General features: G+C 36.9%; 1 protein-coding gene across 4 annotated transcripts; it reads right to left on the reverse strand.

Moving 5' to 3' along the window:
- Positions 1-853: 853 nt before the first annotated feature.
- On the reverse strand, positions 854-22,393 carry LOC139963566 (serine/threonine-protein kinase Kist-like). 4 transcript variants are annotated; one of them, XM_071964429.1, is made up of 9 exons: positions 22,246-22,393; positions 20,564-20,843; positions 19,070-19,464; positions 17,352-17,594; positions 16,551-16,675; positions 14,834-15,006; positions 13,773-13,861; positions 10,980-11,145; positions 854-10,120 (listed from the first exon to the last, which is right to left on the reverse strand). In XM_071964429.1, the coding sequence occupies exons 2-8, from the start codon at positions 20,802-20,804 to the stop codon at positions 11,011-11,013; spliced, it is 1,401 nt and encodes a 466-aa protein (XP_071820530.1). In that variant the 5' UTR covers positions 20,805-20,843; positions 22,246-22,393; the 3' UTR covers positions 854-10,120; positions 10,980-11,010. The 4 variants fall into 4 exon arrangements, with proteins under 4 accessions (XP_071820530.1, XP_071820529.1, XP_071820531.1 ...); XM_071964428.1 differs by having other exon boundaries at positions 10,966-11,145; XM_071964430.1 differs by having other exon boundaries at positions 10,966-11,145; positions 22,242-22,356.
- Between the last annotated feature and the right edge of the window lie 1,488 nt (positions 22,394-23,881).

Raw genomic sequence — 23,881 nt, forward strand, 5'->3', positions numbered from 1 at the left:
ACACAATGAGATGGATGAAAGGGGATTATAAGTAGAAAGCAACAGGAGAAGAGGAGAGGAAGGAGATAAACTGTGGAGGGACAAAGAGAGGATTAAAGGCACAGGGCACAACATAAACTCGACAATAAACTACCGACCTAATCAGCACATAATGTTGTTTAAAACGGTCTCTTTAATTGTTGTGCAAGGTATATTTGTTACATCCTCTGGAGGCAATTATCACATTCATCTAAATTGCTCCATTTACAACGTTGGCGATAAGCTGCTGTTACTGACATATGTTTTGGCGACAGCATTAAATGACGTTTACCAAGCGCTTGACTGTGGAGCTCCTCAACGTACAAAGTTTTAGTGTGGACTTAATACCTTCCATCCAAGATAGAAATGTTGGTGACTGTGTAAACCTATCATACAGTAAATGAGGATCGTTTGGTATAAGAACTTTTGAACTTTGACACATAATACACTTTACCACTTCTTCGTAGTATGTTTGCTATCCGTCGGGCGAGCACATCCATGGATCAAACCACTATCAGTATAAATTCCATTGGCCTCCAATGACCTTTGACCTCTACGAGATACAATAAGATTCTTCTACTCTCCGAGATCGATTCGCATCCCAAGTAAGAAGTTCATCTAAGATTTGTGAAGATGTCATGTTTAGGTTTTCAAATTTTGACCTCAGTTGACGATCTCAAATGACATTTGAGTGGAATATTACAGGTCGTGCTATAGCCTTTACAAGCCAAGGCGTCACACACGCACCCACACGCTATCATGAATGCAAAGGTTCCGATTATCATCGAAACCAAATAACGAACAAACAGACAACAGAAAAGAAAACAACACAGTATTATATTCGGTGTGCAATAAACTCCTCCAGTCAATATATTTCAGAATATATACAACACAACAGGAAGAAAGAAATATCTACTAAAACTGCTTAAAGCCAATTGAATATGCTATATTTACCTTCTAGTCATACTAGAATTTATATTATATTCTTGTATATCAACTATAACTTCTGATATCTTCTATTTCTAAAATTGAATATCATATCATGTCGTCATCTTTACTGTTTTTGTTTCCTCTCCTTTTCACACAATTGAATGCATCTAATATCTTATCTATACAATCCATTCCATAAGGCAATTACTTTAAAAGCTAACATGCAAAAAGGACCATTTCATAAATTATACTTATTTCATAACAAAAAAAAATACAAAAAACTACAAATACAAATAGAAACACAGACACATCCAAAGACGAAAACTAATCACATTGCAAATATACCAGATGAGAAATTTAAAGTTGATAAAGTTTTAGTTAAAAGTTTAGTTAACATTCATGAGATGCGGTAGATTGTATCTAGAGCCTTATATCGAGGGTATATACCTTATCTTGCAAAAAACACTCAGGAAATCAAGTTACTGAATAGACTATGCTGATGAATTGATAAGGAATGTAAACAGAATCTCAAAAAAACACTGTATACTGACTTTCCAAATGTTGTTGACTGGAAAACAGTCAGTGATGTCTTTCCAAATCAACCTGCTTGACTATAGTTGATGTCTATGTAATGTAAGATACCAGTTCTGTATAACATTTATTTGTGTTTACGTCATACCACGCTCGGCTTCACATATTTTTTTTGATACCTGCTCCAGTACTTTTCATCTGTTAATTCGCAAAACAGAGTACATGGAAGAATATTTGAAAATAAATTCATCTATTATTTTCAACCAACTAGCCAATTTTATTTTGGGTGTGTCTGTACTCTGTAGGACAATGGACACAACTACTGGTTATGTGCAATGTCAAAAGGGCTAACACACTTACACAGTAAAACCCACTCTACTTTCACTGTACCCTTGCAACAGCAGATGCAACCCGATTTTGTCTTCAAAGGGTATGCAACGACTTCAAACAGTGCCCAGTATTAAACAGACACGTGGATATCGTTAGGTGAACACAGGCTAATCATTAATCACCATTGAAGCCATGAGGACTTCTTCTCAGAGGGCACAATATGGGATTAGGAACTGATGGGGATTAATATGAGATCAATATTCCTCTAGAAGCAATCCCATTTTCCAGAACCTCAAATAGGTCTCGCAAAACAAAACAAATGTCATTTAGAATAAGATTTATCATTTGTCAATACCAGAGTCAGAAACGAAACGGACAAATATTTCTACTCAATGCTCTTATAACATCATTATACTTTTTATGGGGCATTTACTAAGTTTTAATGGACAACTTCGGTGCATACTTCCTTGTATTAAAGAAATATTATGGCAGGCATACCAGCTCACAATTTGGTCACTACAAACATCAAGACAATTCACCCACTCCAGCAGTTTATCAAATGTCACAAGTTTAAGAAAATACTCTTCTCAGTTCAAATATTAAAATTACTTATTTCCTTATACAAGTAATTCCAATAAAATCAAATATAAAATAAAATAACAAAACTTTCCCAATATAAAACCATCATTTTTTTAGTTTCTTCTTCCACTACTCTTAAAATAATTGCCTTTTTGCAATACAATATAACTCCTCCTGGCACAATATATCTCCAGCAAATTACTTAACAACGATATTTTTACATAATAAATCATATAAAGAATGTTACCAGAATATTCGATATATCATAACCTCATTTAAATGATATGTACCATGCACTTCCCGTCTTCAATTGTTTGTTAAAAATCTCAATTCATGATGACATAAAAGACAAAGAAGAATAGGAAGAAGAAGAAGACGAAAAAAGAAGATTCTTTGGTAAACAAAACAATAACAAATATCTGTGTAAAACAATGAAAACAGATCTTTTGTTGCTCTTAGAATATTTTTAAGCTGCTGTAGGATATCATGCCACACATCTGATTGAATATCAAACTGTTTAAAATCTTCACCAATAACAAACCAATTCTACACAGCAAATTACCAGAATTACATTTACCTCTGGATTTTCCTTTTCTACTGCCGACATACAATTTTCGTTACGCAATTTTCCTTGCGAGCTGCATCCAACAAGCGATTTATCTCATGTTTAGTTTGCCTTAAAGGAGACACAAACACATACTGTAGTATCATATTTTGCCGATAACTGTCAAGAATAATTTTCCCAAAACAGCTAAGAAAAGATCTAACGTAAGATTTTATGTTCTCTTCATACAGGAGGCTGAAGACTTGATCAAGTCTAAAAATATGACATCATCAAGTCTAAATATGACATCATCGGGCCACCTGCGCTCAAGTTTCTTTATTCGTTCATTACCATGTGTTTATTTCCAGTCATGGAGATGGGTTTGGCAAAAACAGACTCTTACATTTATATAGAAGCTCTCAAAATGACCTACATGATGGCGTTTGGTGTTTTTTCACGTCTACACTTGTCAACATTCTTCCTTGAAATATGAACAGACAGAAAAACATAGAGAAAGGAAAAGGTTTCACATCCTGGTGGCACTTATGACATCACCGATTTACAAAATGGCGGCCTCACAGACAGGACATTTGAGGTAAGATATCTAACAAACAGAATAAGATTTTCTTTAGCTGTTTCAGGAGTTTTTCCTTCATAAAGATCACTATCATATAAGCCAACGATGATGGCTGAGTTTGTGTCCCCTTTAATATATATATATATTTTTTAATCACCACTTTAAAGAAGGATTAAATATCAGCAAGAAACAAAGAGGAATAATTTGACGATGTCATTCAGTCTGACGTAGAATATTGGCACAGATATCCTGAGTACTCCCATCCAGATGTAAAAAATAAAATAAAAAAGAAAACATAAAAGAAGGAAATGAATTCCCAAGAAAATGAATACTAAACACAGATGTCACATGAATAAATCCAATTAAAAAAAAACAAAACATGGAATGTAATTAATAAACTGTCTTGATGAGTTCTACGGATAAAACAAGAAATAAATCCCATTCTGAGATGCAGTCATTATGAAGCTGAACTATTTCTAAAGGAGTAGTTTTACAAAAAAAAAGAGGAATAAAAAAAAAGAAAAAAAAGAAGAGAATTAGAGAGGTTTGGGTTTCCTTTTGGTTTATCTCCAAATTTTAATGAAAAAAAAAAAAAAATAGAGTTCTCAGTTTCAATGTCAGATACTGTAAATCCAACTACCCCTCACCCTCCCCCCTCCCCTTTCATGCAACTCTGCCTCACATATTTTCCTCAATGTTCCCCTCCAACCCCTCCCCTTCCACAAAACTACAAACTGTAACTATGTGTACCATAGTGGTGCTAATATTACTTATGGTTAGCCCAAATGATAGCCTGATCTAACAATGCATTTGCTATTCCCAGTTCATTAGCCACTGACATAGTGCCTTAGTAATATGAATATATGCATTGAGCAATACATTCAGATAACATTCCCATAATGCAACTGCCACCTATATCTTAAATGGCAGTGCCTCTTCCTTTGTGCTTATTACAACCAACCATTCTACATATACAACCTTCTTGTCTGTGTTTAACTCTTAACCAGATATCAGGTTAGCATAGGTAGTACTACAGGTCACAGTTACTGAATTATGAGTGATTAATCGAAGCTGGACCAGAGCTAAGGTTACCATAATTACTACTACAGGTCGTGACATCTACTGAATTATGTGTGATCAATCAGGGCTGGACCAGATCTCAGGTTAGCATAGGTAGTACTACAGGTCACAGTTACTGAATTATGAGTGATTAATCGAAGCTGGACCAGAGCTCAGGTTATCATAGGTACTACTACAGGTCGCATCTACTGAATTATGAGTGATTAATCAAAGCTGGGCCAGAGCAATAATGGTTATCATAGGTACTACTACACGTCAGAGTTACTGAATTATGAGTTGCTGGACCAGGGAGACTTATCATAGGAACTACTATAGCATACAACTACTGAACTACAGTATGAGTGATCATAAATCTAACCTGGACAAGAGCTATGTTTATCACACATACAATTACAAGACACATCTACCAAACTATGAAAGATTAACTGATGGAGGACAATCACATAATCAAAGTGACGACACCATTTGATATTTCCATAAAAAAAACAAAAACATTTTAGCTTTATAGTACATATACAAGTGACTCTGATTGGACTGTAACTAGTTGAGTCTTTCTGATGTGGAGGGGAGGGGGAGAAGAGTGCCAGAACCCGAAGAACACCGGGTCCATCGAATTATGTGAACCACATAGCTGCAATACAAGCCTATGCTAGGCTATGTACAGGAAAGCTACAATACAGTCTATTACTGTGCTTAGCTGCAAAACTGTTACAGCAAACCTACAGAGAAGCTATAATATAACTCTATGATACAGCTACTGCAAAACTGTTACAGTAAAACTACAGTGAAGCTATAATATACAGTAGCTATGATACAGCTACTGCAAAACTGTTACAGTAAAACTACAGTGAAGCTATAATATAGCTATGATACAGCTACTGCAAAACTGTTACAGTAAAACTACAGTGAAGCTATAATATAGCTTTATGATACAGCTACTGCAAAACTGTTACAGTAAAACTACAGTGAAGCTATAATATAGCTTTATGATACAGCTACTGCAAAACTGTTACAGTAAAACTACAGTGAAGCTATAATATAGCTTTATGATACAGCTACTGCAAAACTGTTACAGTAAAACTACAGTGAAGCTATAATATTGCTATGATACAACTACTGCAAAACCGTTACAGTAAAACTACAATGAAGCTATAATATTATAGCTATGATACAGCTACTGTGCATAACTACAGTTACAGTAAAACTACAGTGAAGCTATAATATTATAGCTATGTACAATACAACTGAAGTAGATTATTGAAAGCTACAAGAGAGCTAATGTACTATGTGCAGTACAGTTAGTTTCATTTCATCTCTATAATCAGGTACAGTACAGCTACAGTACAAATGCAAGGTTGCCACTGTCAGTAGTTTTCAAAATAGCTATAATTAATAAGTAAGTGGCAGTACAGCCATCTCCATTACAGCTATAAAAAAATAAATCAAAACTACAACATACATACAGAGCACTATTGGAATAGGCAAGTTGCCAAATAGCTATCATTCAGCCATATGAATAGCTACAGAATAGCTGCTAGTCAGTGTAAAAAGAGGACACTAGTAAAGTCTAACAGAGTATTAAAGATGTAAACTAGAATGTTTTCTGTCTAACCCTTTTGTTATGTATAACTATTCAAACTGTACTTGTTTCATTGGTTGGCATGACAACTAATACTCACACTTATCACTCTCTAAAGTTTTACACACCTAAAAAAATAGCTTGAGTCGATTGAAGGCAGTTTTCACTTTCATGCAAGTGTAGAATTTGCAGAGCCTCATGGGTTAATATCATTGCCCAACTAGGATACCCATTTATCAAATAGCTGTACATTCTAAATAGACTTTTACCAATACATACAAAACCTTGAGAACAAACCACATTAGATCGATACAAGGGGAACCAATAAATATAGCAGCTGCTCGGTTAGATTCTTCCACTAAAGCTTTCATGGTTTATACACACATTTAGATAAAGGCACTGTTCCACACCGTGGATCGCTCCGTAAGAGTTCTGTCACGTCACTTTAAAATAAGATCCTGACCAAATATCTAACTGATGAAGATGTATAGATATATATATAGATTAAAGATGTGTGTGTGACTGGCATAACGTATTAAAGGGTACAGCACAACCTGTTGTATCATCATTAACACATACTTATGTTGAACAGAACAAAGAGAATGAGTGACACCAACCTATCATGAGTCTAGAAGAATATACTGATCTACAGTATAGAGTTCACAATAGTTTTAGATCTATAGTATAGAGTTCACAATAGTTTTAGATCTATAGTATAGAGTTCACACTAGTTTTAGATCTATAGTATAGAGTTCACAATGGTTTTTAGATCTATAGTATAGAGTTCACAATGGTTTTAGATCTATAGTATAGAGTTCACAATGGTTTTAGATCTATAGTATAGAGTTCACAATGGTTTTAGATCTACAGTATAGAGTTCACAATGGTTTTAGATCTACAGTATAGAGTTCACAATAGTTTTGACACAAGTCTACTGTACTATTGGAAAAGAGGGCTTTATCCTGACAAATTTCTTTTGCATTATGTATGTCACTACTGTAGTTTCAGTACAATGTTTCAGCATATTTCTGTTAAACTTATGACAGTATGAAAACTCACAGTCGCCTGTTACGGCAAGGCAAGATCTATTGAGACTATGTGGCTTGCCCAGGATATACTCAACGATCCAAAGTCAATGTGAGCCCAGTTGTAAGCACTAGTACTCTACACATGGACTAACTACAAGTTTATTATTAACCCAAACTGTACAAGTACTTGCAAAAACTTGATCAATGTTTGTTCTAAAAGCGAAAAAAGATTACTTATCAAATCTTCTGGTTTACGTTTACGTATAAAAGACACTGAATATAAAAACCGGTCCCTACATTTTTAACCATTCACATAAATCAAGAAATACAACATGCATAAACATAGTTGGGTTCATATGAACCCACTTGTGCTCAAATCTTATAGCTTTTAGTTCCAAGTTGTATCATTGTAACCGAGTACCACAAAGTTGAGTGCTCAAATCTGATAGCTATTAGTTCCAAGCTTTTATCATTGTCACTGAGTACCACAAAGTTAAGTGCTCAAATCTTATAGCTATTAGTTCCAAGTTTCTATCATCATTACTGAGTACCACAAAGTTGAGTGCTCAAATCTTTCCAAGTTTTATCATTGTCACTGAGTACCACAAAGTTGAGTGCTCAAATCTTATAGCTATTCATTCCAATCATCACTGAGTACCACATAGTTGAGTTGTGGTCATCTCATTGTACTACTTCTTTGTGTCCTGAATTCCAACATTAATTATAAATTGTTGTTGTTTTCAACGGATGGAACCTCACCAACCAGAGCTTGCTTTACCTTATCCCCTTAAATAGAAAATGCCTGTTGACCCTTAACCAGTTTAAAGTTACACTGCTCCCTTCATATAATGCACTACCTTATATATTCACAGCTTCACCACTAATTCTAAAGGGAAATGTCAAATAGTGAAATGTTTGATCAATTTTGTGAAACCTCTTCATATCTGTGAGACAAAAGAAATCTCTCATCTATGGAACACCCGAAGATACATCTAGTTGCATTTTGGAAATATCACAGCCTGAAAATCAAGTCTAACTGAACAGAAAAACAAGACTTTTTGAGATAAGTCTAATACTTATATGGTTCACACACCTTAGTCCAATGACTCTTTAACAAACTTTAACAAACTGTACTCCCAGCCAATATTATACAACAGCCACCACCACTGGTGATTCATACATTGTAAAAAGTACACTAAAATATGATAGATCAAAGTATCAAACACATACAATTTTTTTATCTCTCTGCATTTCCTGACAAATTTTCAAAATTGTGAGTAAAGGAATTAACAGCAACTTTGATAAAGCAAAATTGTGAATTAAGTTCTATAGGAGGAAATTTGTTTTCTATTGATCTGCATTTCTAGTTATTATAAAGAGATGCTTGCTTGGAAGTGTTAGGATTCTTCTTTTGTCCCTCTCTTCTTGTTATATGTTCTTTCAATAGTTGATATAATGGCTTGCAAGCTACTTCTCAACCCTTTTATAACTGGTGTTGTGTTTCTATAGAAATCAAGGGATGTCCATATATCCACTAGGATTGGATAATCAAATCTGGCCTTAATCCACCTGCCCACCTATCCCATTCTCACCCACCCCTCCCCATCCAACTCCCCTCCTCTTGGACCCAATTGAAAGAGGGGGGAAATGAAAAATTGAAAGAGAAAACAAGTAAGTTTACTGATATTTGTCAACAGACGGAAAGAGAAAGAAAACATACTTCAGATACAAAATTCACATCTGAAGTCCTGCAAATCAGTACATATAATACAAATTTACTTTGTGAAAAAATATTCTGCTATTACCATATTTATCAACCTTCCTTTTGATCTCAGTATACGCTTCATGTCTTCCTCAAGAAGGGGACCCTTCCACATGTAACAGGGGAATACTTTTATCTGGTATCCCACTGTATGGTAGGCTAATATTTTACTACATGTTCAATGTTTGTATAGTAATGTTTTGTAGTACTTTATACACAGGGAACAAATAGCATGTTAATAGTAAGAGAGAACCGTACGGAGCACAGCTACACACAATTTGAACATTATATTATTCCTTGTGTAGTGAGACATTGGGAACCACTTGGGGTGCGGCATTATTCAATGTAAACGCCTTTTGAAAATTACTGTTGAATTCTCCAAACTAGCTAAAACATTTCGAAGGAAAATATAAAGACGTCTACACCAAAAATTCCAAAAGAACTTTAAAGAAAGAAACAATTTCTGTGTAATGCTCGAAAAGAAACAAAATATACAAAGTAGGAAACTTCCTCAAATAGTTCACTTCAAGTGTAAAAAACCCTAGATTTTAGACAATGTAGAAAAAGTCGTACTCTATGCATATTTGATGAGACAGTAGCCAAATGGATTTTAAACTGTACCACATTTAGTATCACAAAGATAATTTTGAAGGTTGGGCAGCAAAACAGTCAGCCAGTATGAGAAATGGTGAATATCTTCACAAATTGACAAGAGAGGTCTAGGACCCTAGGTTAATAAAAGATTTACCCTACTTTCATTTCAACTGTTAAAACTAAACTTGACTTCATCCCACATATGACATAAAAATATGAAAACTTTTTATTGACTTCAGGTGCTGGTAAAGTAGTAATAGTAGGTCAGTGCATCAGGATGCAAAAAAAAAGTAAGGTGGCTTTTGGCACGAAAGAGAAAAAATAATCAAGTTCAGCACATGATAAGACAAAAAGCAGCTGCATTTTTCTTGAAAAAGTTGTTTTTTAAAAAAGGGAGACATAAGAAAAAGAAGAAAAAAAAAGTTTACATGTGCAAACTTTACCAGAGAGAGGTTTGTCATAGTTTTCTAAATTCTTTCCTTTGTCATACTGGTCTTTAGAGAATGCCCCCTCTCTCTCTGAAAAGTTTGATCTTCTCTGGCACAAATCACTCAGTTTTGGTATGATTCTGAAAGATGAAATGGAAGTGAAAAGTTATAAAAAAAAATAAAATAAAAAAAAGCGTAAAACACATTGCATGTTCAATAAACATTGACCTGCTCCGGGTATTTTTCACAGAACAGAGTAAGAAAGGCGTAAAATCAATAAAAAGTTTTCTGAATTGCGGGGTTACCTAGCGGTTTGTTTCACGTCAAAATCAGGGAGCAACGCCAACATAAAACCGGGCTAATAGCAGTTTTAAAAAAGAATATCACTTCATAGGTAAATGCCTGTTATCATATTACATATTTTATTTTAACAACTTGACTTGTGCATGGTTGGACTGCCAAAGTCATCAAAAAAATTGATCCCCCCAAAGTGTCACAAATAATCAAAGAGCACCTAATGCAGCATTCAAAGGTTAGATCAAAATATATTTTTGTATTCACTATTACACTATCTGAAAGATGAAGTGCAACATTTTCAAAATGAGGCCAAAAAAGTGACAAAAGGTATGCTACGTGAATGACGTGAGTGCTCGAGGAGATGCTATGACATTCCACATCTCAACTACATTCAAAGGCACCTCTGCAGGGAGAAATACTTGTATTTCACCTGAATATAAAGAATGAACCAATTCGAGTCATCCCAATTGATCCATGTTTTTGCTCAATTTTTCACAAAATATCAACCCCTTATTGTCAACAAAAGTTTGTTTTATCCAGCAAGTGGTTCTAGCGACTTGTTGACAGAATCTTTCCGCCATGAATATTAAAAGAACTCAAGCACCTTTAGTTATCGATCAAGTACATTAATAAAATGACAATTCAGGGTTTTGTTCATCCATTTCTTGATATTATTGTAAAGAATTACCCGGTTTTTCTTACTGTTTCTTCACATGAGCCCCGCTGAAAGCGCTTAAAAGAAATTCTTCGATTCAAACTCTGGAATCGGGAAAAAAGTTGTTCCTATAGTTTGGCCGGAAAATGTTTGTCCATTCAGGGCTCCCAATGCTTCCTGGCAATCCCTCGATGATTCAAATTCAATAAATGCCTAAAAGGAAAAGAATCGGAAGCAATTAGGACCGTATGGGTACCATGTCAAAAGTATGGCACTGAGCCTGGCTGCAGCAACCTGCAGCTAGGCTGCATAGGACATAATCCTTGGTGTGCTGCAGTTCCACACTATTGTCACTGCCAGTCTGAGTAGATAATAGGGCTGTAACGGTTAAACGGTTAACCGACCGAACGGCCGGATAAACGTCCGCCGTACATCGTATAAGTTTAACCGTTTTTGTAATGCCAATTACGCAGTCGCAACGGCGCGTCTTCACATCACTTTATTCCCGAAATAGACCGCAATATTTGCTTGCCGAAAATCACGTAACAATTGCAAACTTTATCACGCATCCATACAAAAGATTGGCGGTACGATTGAAGGGATTACCAAGCGGTATGCGACCCGTGAAGCGCCTATTGTTACCCCGTTCGACAACGTGGCGAGTCTGCATCTAATCCTTTCAAATTTATATTGTATTTAAGCAGTAAACGTTTTCTTTATTATGATGTAATTTCAGTTCAGTGTTCCCTCTAAGGTGCGGGATTCCATTCAACAGACTCAGTAATCCCACAGAAAACATTTGTCTGCTGGAAATCCCCGCATCGTTTTCTTGCATTCGCGATAAGTTTATACTCAATGCACAACGTATACACTTGACTGTAAAAAAAACTCTGAAAATCAGTAGAGAAATAACCAATTGTGTACGAAAAGTAAGTTGGTACACCTTTCAAATTTTACGAAAGATCGAGCAAAAAACTTTCGAAAAATTCACGAGAAACTGGCATATCGTGCTAAATGCAACTAATGTCATGTAAACAAGGCTCTAGTACACCCAATTATGAATAAAACGTAAGAACACATCTGGTGTTAAGCGGCGAAAAAGTATTTTCTAGAATTTCCAAAATTACGGAGAAAATTATATCCTACCATAGTTAAGTGTATAGCAAATAGCCTAACCACCTCGTCGGTTATGGATCTCACGTAACTACAAAAACACAACTAATTGTAGGCCTATATTGCGAAGTTATCGTTTTCTACAAGAACATGGAAACAATATTAAGCATTTAGTTAATCATGCCAAGTGGCCTAAAACATGTGATTACAAGGTTTACTTTCATGTATCATGTGGAATGGATTGTCTTGTTCATGCGGAGGAGTCAGTTGCCTGTTTTACTTACCTAGCTGTTACGGGGATCATATTTTACCTACTTTTCTTAAACGTCTAAGATAATAATTCTCATAACTTAACCGAACCTTTAGTGACTGACCTTATTAATTCTAGACCATGAAACGTTCCTTGGCAACATGCCAAAAAATTGTTAACAACAGGTGTTAGACAGGGGATGAGCTCACAGTTGTTTGGCAAGGTACCTTGGAAAATGTAGCCTACCGTAGTTGTAGTATAGTGCAAGCTATTGTTAGGCAGTCTAGGAATGGGGCTTTGCCGAACGTTGTTTCATAAAATCGCATGTTTTTTAAGTTAAACTTTTTAATGATTGTAAGACAGATAGATCTCTTTTCATTTTATAACAAAATAGGCTATGGCTACTCTAACTTGTCTTTTCATCAGTTTCGTGACAATTTAAATTAAAAAAGTTGTCAGTATTTTGCATCCACAGCTGCGAATATTTTATCGCCAGACGCGCCAAATTTCCGGGCGTTAACCCCAGGACCCCACAAGGGGTTCCACCACATGACCCCACCGGGGGACTACCCAACGCCATTATGCTACGCGTGCTAATTGTGTTTGCTGCGCGAACTCCGGCGGGAAATCGACAGGGTGTTCGCGGGAAATTTTACAATGTTTTCCACTTCCCTTACCCTCTGCCTACCCCGCCACAATGCACAAATTCAATGTATCTGTGACCCATTGTTGTACTTGTAATTGCGTTGGCCTAGCCCTACTACCGTACACTTCTGTAGTAATCGCTTCCTAACAACCGACTTTCCTAACCTTGGCCTAGCTGATGAAAGCCTTGTAGTCTAGCACTCCATATGATCGCGAACTTCAATACACAATGCCAATATTAAGTAGGCCTAGTAATATTAGGCTTATAACTGCCATACAATGCCTGCGCTATTACAGTAGGGGCTACGCAATTAACGAAGAAATATTTGCTTCAAATATCTCTGTAACAGTTACCGATGAACTGAAAGAGAAACAAAAATCTGTTTAAAACTTCATGAAAACGCGCGATTCGTCTTTTTCAATGCAACGATCGTCAAAACTAAGCAAATACAACCAAATTCTTGACATACGCGTTACGAAAAAACGATACTTGCAGCGCTATTTTGAGAATGTACTTCCGCATCAAAAGTGGTGGCGCTCTTTCGGAATTATAATCTGAGCTATATAACTCTGATTTTCGGCTCTTATTTTGAGGCAACAACACGGGTTACGTTTAAACGTTAACCGTTCGGTTAATAGAAACGGTTAACCGGTTAGTGAATTAACCGGAATGACACAGCCCTAGTAGATAATACCTATTATTTCATGTTGATCCATCCTAGCTGAGCAGGATTATCTCTTTGACACAGTCCCTCAGGTTACAGCAAAATGCAAAATCCTTTGACAAATTGAGTCTACCTACAATAAAATCTTTAAGATTACGTTTATTTACCTTTCCCTTTCCTGATCCTGCCTTTGGTATTTCAATGTTTGACAATGGTCCATATATCTCGCTCTCTTCTTTAATTTCGTGTAAAATCTCTGCAAAATATCAACAAGACAGCGGAAGTTACACATTTGTTTTATTTTTATGTTAAGTATGTAAACATATGACACGGTGACATAATAGGCCATGTACCATTATCCAGATCCTGAAAATAATGAAGGATTTGAGTTACCTTAACACAGCGATTGGGCAGAAAAAAAGTAGTGTTCATAGCCAATCTGTTGGGGGTCTCCCATTAAATATTACATTACATAGGAATGAAAAGTTCTGCGTACATTAAAGTATCTTTCTATTATTTTGAATACCTTTGATATCAACCCACAGTCCACAACTAACATTTTTTCCCCCTTCCGGTCCGGACATGCAGTGAAATGCGCTAATTCAAATGATTTATATGGGAGGAAACACTGCTCAAATATGACAAGCTACCACAGGCCACATAGATAGGGTTTTAGAAACCTTGTGGGTCACAAATGATTCATGTGCAGTCAGCACATCGACTGTCTGTCTGTCTTAAAGGGTGTGAAACTACGCGCACAAAGAAACGTCTCAGCCCGGTACTCTGACCTAGTTTCGAATGAGGTGTAACAGAAGTGTTAGACACCACCATCGATCCCAGAAAATACACACACAGCTTGCTACCGTCGGTAATTACACTAGTGTACTGTCAATGTATACAGCTACGGTCAATACCCACACACATTGCACATAGCAGCGATGGACATCTCAGGTCTAGATAAATGATAACAATGGTAACACGTTTCATTACTGTCTGCATTTTGTAGGGACAAGAAGAAAACTTCACTTCCAAGCAACAGAAAGTTAACTTTTTCAGAGCACGGCATGCAGTTTGGGCGAGTCTTCAATGCCTTTAAAACAATCATATAACTCGAGTTAGGAATAACATATTAAGATATGGTTTTTCAACTAGTAGTGTGGAAATAGTATAAAAGATTTTTCTGTCACTGGAATTTTGTTCTCAAAGATTTTATGATGTCTTATGTCACCTTCAAATTCAGCTGCATCGTTGAGGTCTGTTTCATCCGGTAGTCCAAAGATTCTCAGAACTCTGGTCGGCAGGAGTATTCCTCCGTCGTCCGGTCTGAGCTTGTGGAGGAAGAATCTGTGTTTGAGGCACTGACTCGCAGTCAGACGATTCCTTGGATTACACTGCAACACTCTGAGGAGGTGTATTAAGTAGAAATATCTGTAGCCATCTATTTTCACACTACAAAGATCCTAACGGAGAGAGAAGGAATCATCAGCCAGTCAAATTCTTCTATCAGCGGGGGAACAATCGGGCTCTCCGGTCGCGAAACAAAATCAATAGAGGGGGCTCTGTCGTATCGGTTTTATCTAGTGTTTGCGCGGGTTATCCCGGTACCGGCCCAATGCGATACTACCCGGTTCCTAATTTATTACCCGAATCCTACGTAGTGTGATTTAAAAAAAAAAAATGGCAAATTGACGGTTAGGCAGATTTCCCATTGACTTAGTGTGGTGTTAGGCTACCATGTGGTCGAAGATAACAGCAATAACGAAGGTACCCGCCCGAAGCGATACTACCTGGTTCTTAAATTATTACCCGAATCCTACGCAAAGTGTGAATTTTTTTTTGCAAACCGATGGTTAGGCAGATTTCCCATTGACTTAGTGTGGTGTTAGGCTACCATGTGGTCGAAGATAGCAGCAATAACGAAGGTACCCGCCCGAAGCGATACTACCTGGTTCTTAAATTATTACCCGAATCCTACGCAAAGTGTGAATTTTTTTTTGCAAACCGATGGTTAGGCAGATTTCCCATTGACTTAGTGTGGTGTTAGGCTACCATGTGTCGAAGATAACAGCAACAACGAAAGTATTCCATGGATATCTTATAACTGCGTCACAATTTCAGCGGTATAGACTAGATTTCCCCCATTGACTTAGTGTGGTGTTAGGCAACCATGTGGTCGAACGTAACAGCAATTATGAAAATATCCATAGATACTGTATCTTATAACTGCGTCACAATTTCAGCGAATAAACAGATGGTTAGGTCTAGCTAGATTTCTCATTGACTTAGTGTGGTGTTAGGCTACAATGTGGAAGAAATTATTATTTATTCATTCGTTTATTTCATGGAAGGAGAGGCTGACAAGGAATTTTACGTGATGTTTACGGATTATAGACGGGATAACTAAAAAATAATAATCGCAAGTGGCTGTTTACTAATCGTTTATTCCAAATGCGATCAAATTGCGCGGCTAATGCGAACCCTGGGCCTGCATAATAGATAGTAGTAGTAACAACTGTTTACGAGCTAAATTGGATATTTATATGGTGAGATCAATCGACGTGGAGAGCAAGCATAAGCAGCGACGGCAGTGTGATGTTAGTAGTAATGTTAATTATATGAAGTTATTAACAAGTTAATGAAAGAAACAATACCAAATAGAAATTATTGAGGAAGGTTTTATACCTTATCTTACACCTACGTTTTTGAACATGAAAACATTGTCAGTAGAGAATATGATTCATTTGTAATAGCATCCAATATGTCATTTCTTGAAAATTGTGATACTAGATGGTAAACAATTTTTTTCCGGGTACCCGGATACCGGACGGGTAACGGCTCTCGGGTACCCGGGTACCTGGGATCTTGCTAGGCCCCTATCGCAATTTGTCAAACATGCTGTTGATTTATATATTCATACTCCCCCTACCGATTAAAAGCATACTTACTGCTTCAACAGATCACGCAGGTCTGCAAGGACTTTCCGAAACTTTGGGGATGTGTCTTGAGACCTGGTTCGGATCAGAGAGTCAATCAGGAGCTCACACTTGCACTTCTCTTCGGCTCCGTCATTCTGAAAAGCAGAAAATGTTATTTGCGGTAACCGTGGAAATTAAGGGACATTGCAACTCAAGCCTCGAAACCACAAGCTTTTTCCAACAATCTTTTACCTATTCCCATGTTTCAAAGAGTAACTACCACCAAAATACATATCAGAGACAACAAATTGCCAAAGCCTAGATGCTCGTTCATTCTTCTCTCAAACAACATGACCTGCTATAAAAGCTACTATTAAAGCTCTGAAACTCACTTCCTATAACTCTCATTTCTGAAAAAAAAACAGCTTTAAGTTCATTCAGACAAAACATTGCTACATACTTGATAAAGTAACACTGACTTAACAGGACTTCTTAAATTGCATATTAATCCTTGACAACCTGTTATAAATTCTCTTCAGTTGTAGTCCAGGAAAGGGGGGGGGGGGGAATATGTCTCCTTATGGAAAATAAGAATGCTCAAAATGACTAGATATGACATTTTAGCACCACTTTCTCATTAACTGCAACTGATAAGTGTTCTTCAGAAGGGGACCTTTCTTATGTAATGGGGAATACTTTTATCTGGTATCCCACTGTATGATGGGCTAACTTTTTACTACATCTTCAATGGAAGCGTGTAGGGTTTACCCGACACTGTATGATGGGCTAACTTTGTACTACATGTTCAATGGAAGTGTATATAGGGTTTACCCGACACTGTCTGCAGCCTCCTGATTTGACATCCTCCGGTCCATACAGTTTCCTCCCAAGGAAAGCACCGGCTACGATACATCCCAGACTCCAGACGTCTACTGCGGAGGTACACTCCTCTTGTACGGTCATTGATTGCACTGGGGGTCGACTACTACTGCTCTGCTCCCTCTGACATATAAAACTGTTCCATTCTCTAGCTTCTGGTGATTGATAACCAATACTTTGAATCTGACTCAAGTCCTGTTAAAAAAAAAAAAAAAAAAAAAATGGTGAGGGGAGCAATGAAACATATGAAAGGCAAATCAACCACAGAAACTTTATATTCATATTCATTTATATTCAATAACAACAAAATTATCCAAATTTACAAAGAAATCATGGGATTCAAACCAGAGACCACAGGTATACAAGTTCTGCTGCAAAACTACTGATCTACAGTATCCAGCCATATATCTGTGATTTCATTCTTTCCTGGTGCTGCCAATGCATCTCATAGCAATACCATGTATAACGATGTAACCAGGAGTCCCTAAGTTTAATTTGGTAACGACCAATAAAGCAAAGGACAGGGGATTTATTAGAGAAATTTGGACTTTAGTCAAAAAAAAAACATATCTGAAAAACAGGGCTCACTACCAGATACGGTTGCATATCTCAAATGGTAGAGCATAAGACTACTGTTTTTGAGCTCCTTAATTCAAATCACATTCTACAAATATTAATTTCTATGCTCTTTCAAAGACTTCAAAAATAAAACAATGAATTTGCTTTGTAGAGACAAATCAGACAAGCTCTGTGACACTATGACTCTTTCATTGCTGTAAAATTCCCACTGCCATGAGCAAAACAGATTTCCTTTAAAACCAAAGTGATCAATTCATGCAATGGATACTGAGAACTAACTCACAGTTATGGTGGACATCTCAGGACATATTTTAGTATGCATAGCAAAATGCTACACAAAATGCTACACAAGTACACATATGTATAGTAGTTATTTTCCATACATGAACCATAACAAAACTGCTACACAAAATTTGAACACTAAAATTATTCCCTGCATCTATCATGGAGTAATATAGTACTTATATATTGCATAACAGTTGTGAGGCCAATGAACATTTACCCTAAACTTATACTGGAAAACTGGCTAATTCAGGGAAAAATAATGTAGTGTACAAATTTTGTGTAGCAGTTTTGAAGGCATTTACTGTTTGTCTCTTAAATAAAGTACTGCACCTGTTGTGTACAAAATCTGCTATACATCTGTGGTCTTGTATGGCAATTTCTTAGTGTTGCATTTTTCTTTGCAGTTGGACAGCAGTTTCACCAAATTTGCATAGCATTATTGCTATGAGATACCAGACAATTCATTATCTGCAGGCACGTAGCGAGGAATTTGCCAAGGGAGGGGTGAAACTGTAGGCATACTTTCTGAGCCGTAGATACAGCATTGCAAACTATCTAAGCGTGCGCCACCATGGGTTGGCGCGAAGCGTACAAGAAAATTTTGACTGAAAACACCTCCCAGATCGCTGGAAATGGCACTTCCCATACCTTGTAAGTTGCATCTTAGCATTTTTCTTTGAAAATTACTAGCGATATCATAAAAACATACAAAAATAAAATTTGCTCAAGGGGGGGGGGTGGCTGCCCCCTTCCCCCCCTCTTGGCTACACCCCTTATTATCTGTCATCAAAAGATTGTCTCCTCACCTGATTATTCTCTTCAAAACTATGGCCAAAGTCAACCACCTTCCAAACTCCTTCCTGAGCACTCCACATCACATTGGCTGGTTTGAGGTCAGCATGAACCCACCCACTGCCATGGATATGGTGTAGGCACTTAAGCAAATCTCTATACAATGACTGGATAAGAAACAATGAAAGCCCTTTACTTGGTTCCTGATTGGCCGCAGAACTGGATGCCGCCTTCTTATTGGTCGATTTCGAACACTCCACACCTTCTTGGTTATTGTTGTTGTTAGTGCTGCAAGGTAACAAGACCTCTAAGTGGTCATATTTGTACTGCAACTCCTTCAAGCTGAAATCCAAGAGTTCATAGATCAGACAGGGATGACCTTTGTGTGTGAAAGTACCGTACACTGAGACTGAAAGGAAAAACAAAACAAAGATAGACAACTAATGAGATTAGAATTAAATTTATCCATTTCATACAGCCTGTTGCTTACTTAAAGGATTGATCTGGTTGATTGCTTTAATAAAACAAAAAAAATGTGGAAATTTCTGCAACTTTAGGTCAACCACATTCTCCATAGCATTATTTGTGTGGTGGAAATATGACCTTTTCAAGTTTGATATTTTGTGAATGCCACAAGAGGGTGAATTATGGCATCATAGCAATTGAGCTGAAAATGATCTTGTTTTACTTTTTAACATTTAACTCACTTGTTCAAAGAGGAAAATAAGATTCCTAAACAAATTGGGAAATTGGGAACAACCAAGGGTTTAGCAAATCAAGTTCCATAACACCAACCATATATCTTGAGACAGGATTTTCAATTAACAGTGTGGAATCATTTGTCAAATTGTCTGCCACCAGATCACTTTTTGTACAATAGTTTACCATCATTTTGCAGTAGACATCAGAGAATGGAATAACAACTGGATGACAAATACTGATTTCAGTTAAAGTCACAGAGAAAAGAAGACCATAATGGCCAAATGGTGTTTTGTTATTGATCATTGAATCGGTTAAAATATTGCATGTACTGTACAGTAATTTCAAATTGGAGCCTTTCTCTTAGACGGGTCGGTTTCCTTACCTACCCCATTAAATTGCAGTATGTCCAATGTTAACACTCTAGGAGTGTTAGCTCAGTGGTTAACGCCCGTGCCTTTCAATCATAAGGCCCTGAGTTCGAGTCACTCCAAGATTAATGAATGTCGTCCAGCTACAGAGTTGTTGACAATTCATAATCATGGACGTTTAATATTAATCTTAGAGACTGACTTCGGTCAGCTTGCGGCTTTGATTAGCCAATGATGGCTTCCTCCCGAGTTCCTGCTTGCAGGAGGATCCAAAATACATACATAAATACATAAAAATCAGTAAGTTCCTACCCTTTAAGATTCACTTCTCAATGTAAAGGACAAAAGATCACATACGTTGTCTACAAATGTACACTGTGATGTCTGTACCTATCTTACATATAAACGTGGTCTACATTAAGATTTGTCTGAATTTACCTATCTGACTGTTTCCAGCAACGCCATCCAAATTTCGAATTTCTTTTATGAAGACCAATTTGTATTTGTCTTCTTTTCGGAACACTTTAGCAGCTGCCTCGACACTTCCATCGACTGTCGTGATGTGGTACACTTTTGCACATCGACCCATCCCAAGATGAGACCCAACAATCCATGTCTGTCCAAGTCCTGTCATACGAGTACCCTCTTCAAAGTCTGGAAAAAGTTCTTGGGTACCCATAGGGGTGGATTTGTCACGACATTTTCATGTCGTCACCAACTATGGAAGCAGAGCAAAAGTGGACTTCAGACAAAGATTAGAGGAGTATATTTGAATCAAAATGTCAGGGCTTAAAACTAACTGACCTATTATAGCACTAGTAAATTGCAAAACCTTTCAAGACACCATGATTGAGCCATAACTTCAATACAGAAATCCGAACAAATGAGGAATTCACTTAATATTATCAAAAAGAAACCAGGAAATTGTACAGAGTTAGAGATGCAGAGTGCTGTACAATGGCCAAGTCCAACCCAACTAAATGCCAAAGATGACGGTAAAGATCACATTGTCATGTTATACTTTCACTGATATCATGATCCTTTCTCATATGAATAACATAACTTTATGGAACAATCACTCAAGAGGTAATAAAAAAGGCAATATCGCTATTATGATGCAACTACCTTAATCATAACTTAGTTACACTAAGTTGACAAGTTACACTAACTATTCAGTATGAAGGGTTGGCTAACCATTCCTTTCAAATGCAAGAATGAACCTTCTAACTGCAACAAAACTTTCATATTTATAAGTATAGGCCTAGGCCTACTATTTACTACGCTTATGACAATGTACAGGTTCAGTTACACTGCTACCCACAGGTTTACTTATTACAAGTGTTTATAATAACGCTAGGTTCGTTAGGCCACACTGTTGTAGCACAAAACATAATGAAATTGTAATATCATTATTATGATGCAACAACTAATATGATTGAATTTGGTTTAGACCTAGGCTACTTAGGTCAGACCCACAGCATTAAAACCTTTTGCGTATATAGGTAGGCTATATAATTTAACAGAAGGCCGTGGCTATTCTTACGACTAGTCGTGACAATTATTTATAAACTATTCTTACGACAAAGGCGAATTCAAGCGCAGTAAAGTATAACCCTAACTTTAACCCTAAACCCCAATCCTAACCCTAACCGGAAATTATTGTTACTCCTGGTCATAAAAAATAGTTCTCCTGTCATAAAAATAGCAATTGCACATGCGTAGTTGGAAAATATTCTTACGAACAGTCGTAAGAATAGCCACTTTGTTAACAGAAACACTTTCTAAACACTAACTTTAAACCAGCTGGTGGATAATTCTGATTTTCACCATATGTGATGCTAACATACAGTCCAAGTACTATTCACTACGTTATCACAGGTTAATTTACACTGCTATCCACACGCTTACTTAAGCTACATATTGTATTGAATTTATGATAACATTAGGTTTCGTTAGGCTACACCGTTGTTGCACAAAACGCATGTGCACTGACCTAGTTAGGCTAACGATGTTAAAACCTATATACGCTTCTATTTGGCTGTGGTTCTTAACAGTTTTCCACGTTATGCCAAAATTTTATTTAATTATGTTAATGAATTTTGTTGGGATTGCTTACTTACTTTCGGTTTTGGAATGTTGTGTTTTAATAAGCGTAAGACACTTGTCCCACGCAATTTGAGTCGTAGCTAGGTCTGGTTGGATTCAAGCAGATCTTGTGTAGTTGTAAACATAACGGTTAATGACGTCATGGCGCGATTGGCGCACCAACAATAGACCATACATAACGCATAATGCGATTGAGTGCGATTGCAAGTTGAAATGTCACGGTTTTGATTACCGTTCGATTACCTAACGTACCTTTGGACTGAAAAGCAATGTAATAATTAACATTATAAAGAATAACAAAACAGCAATGACTCGTATAAGCACGAATACATGTTTGAAAATTCCATGAGATTCCCAGCCGGACTTCTTTTTAATTGATTTTTAATGTATGAAGATTCGCACAAAAAGAAACGTCTCATGCCGGTAATCTGACCTATAGTTTCGAATGAGGTGTAACAGAAGTGTTAGACACCACCATCGATCCAAGAAAATACACACACAGCTTGCTACCATCGGTAATTAGACACTATAGTGTACATTCAGTACATAAAGCTGCGGTCAATACCCCACAGCACAGTGTATAAACGATACAGCGATGGACATCTCAGGTCCAGCTAAAGATAACACGGTATCACGTTTCATTACTCTCTGCATTTTTTTTAGCGACACGAACAAAACGTCACTTGCAAGCAACAGAAAGTTAACTTTTTTCAGATGGCCGCACGCGGATTTGGGCGAGTATTCAATGCCTTTAACGTCAATTGAGTCCATTAAAACCTCACGTTTTCCAAATCTCTTCTCGGCCTTTGGCTAAGATCATGTTGTAGCATGATATGTTCCCCTTGTAGAGGAACCGTGGTACACGCCTGACGATGATCACACATTCACAGAATCGATGCATGGGGCCCAATGGCTTTGAAAGAGGATCAGTCTTTCTTTTCTTTTTTTTGCGTCCTAATTTTCATTCTTAGGTGACTTTCCTTAAAAAAAAGTACCTCACATGTTTGCCAAATAAGTTTTGTGTTGCATCTGAGCATGCCGAGCTACAATGCATGATCTGAAGAGCGGAATAATGATCTGCAGTGTGTGATAAACTAAGAAGTTATGCCCCTTTAATTGATGAGCCTCGATCAGATGTTAAAGGGTGAATAAATTTTTGTTTTGTTTATAATACTAATAATAATATTGTACGTAGCTCGTTACACCTGGATTCGTACTTTGTCTCACTCTTCAGATGAAGCTGGTCCCGAAATTTATTCCTATTTGACTAAACTCATTCAACCCTTTTTACTTGAGGATATATACAGATCACATCTACATCTTCTTCAAAGGCAAACTGATTTTATTTATTCACCAACACAGGCAGCTTTGTTTGCACTTCGCAGTAGCCTGTTGTTTGGTAACATTATGTCTCTTCAATAATTATTGAAATTTGTCGATCTTGTTTTCTAGTGTTTTACTTATTCAATTCTTAAGGCTTGTAGCTAGTTCAACTATCAGAACGCCCTAAACTTCTTCCAAGCACACCCCGGCAGACTTCAGATTTACTCTACGTACACTTATAGTGCGCTTAATTTATGTGGAACGCATGCAAGTGGTCCAAAAGATAACCACTGTATCTCAAACCACGGAGGTATAAACTGCCAGGGT

The sequence above is a fragment of the Apostichopus japonicus genome, chromosome 22, assembly GCF_037975245.1.
Source record: "Apostichopus japonicus isolate 1M-3 chromosome 22, ASM3797524v1, whole genome shotgun sequence".
NCBI lineage: Eukaryota > Metazoa > Echinodermata > Holothuroidea > Aspidochirotida > Stichopodidae > Apostichopus > Apostichopus japonicus.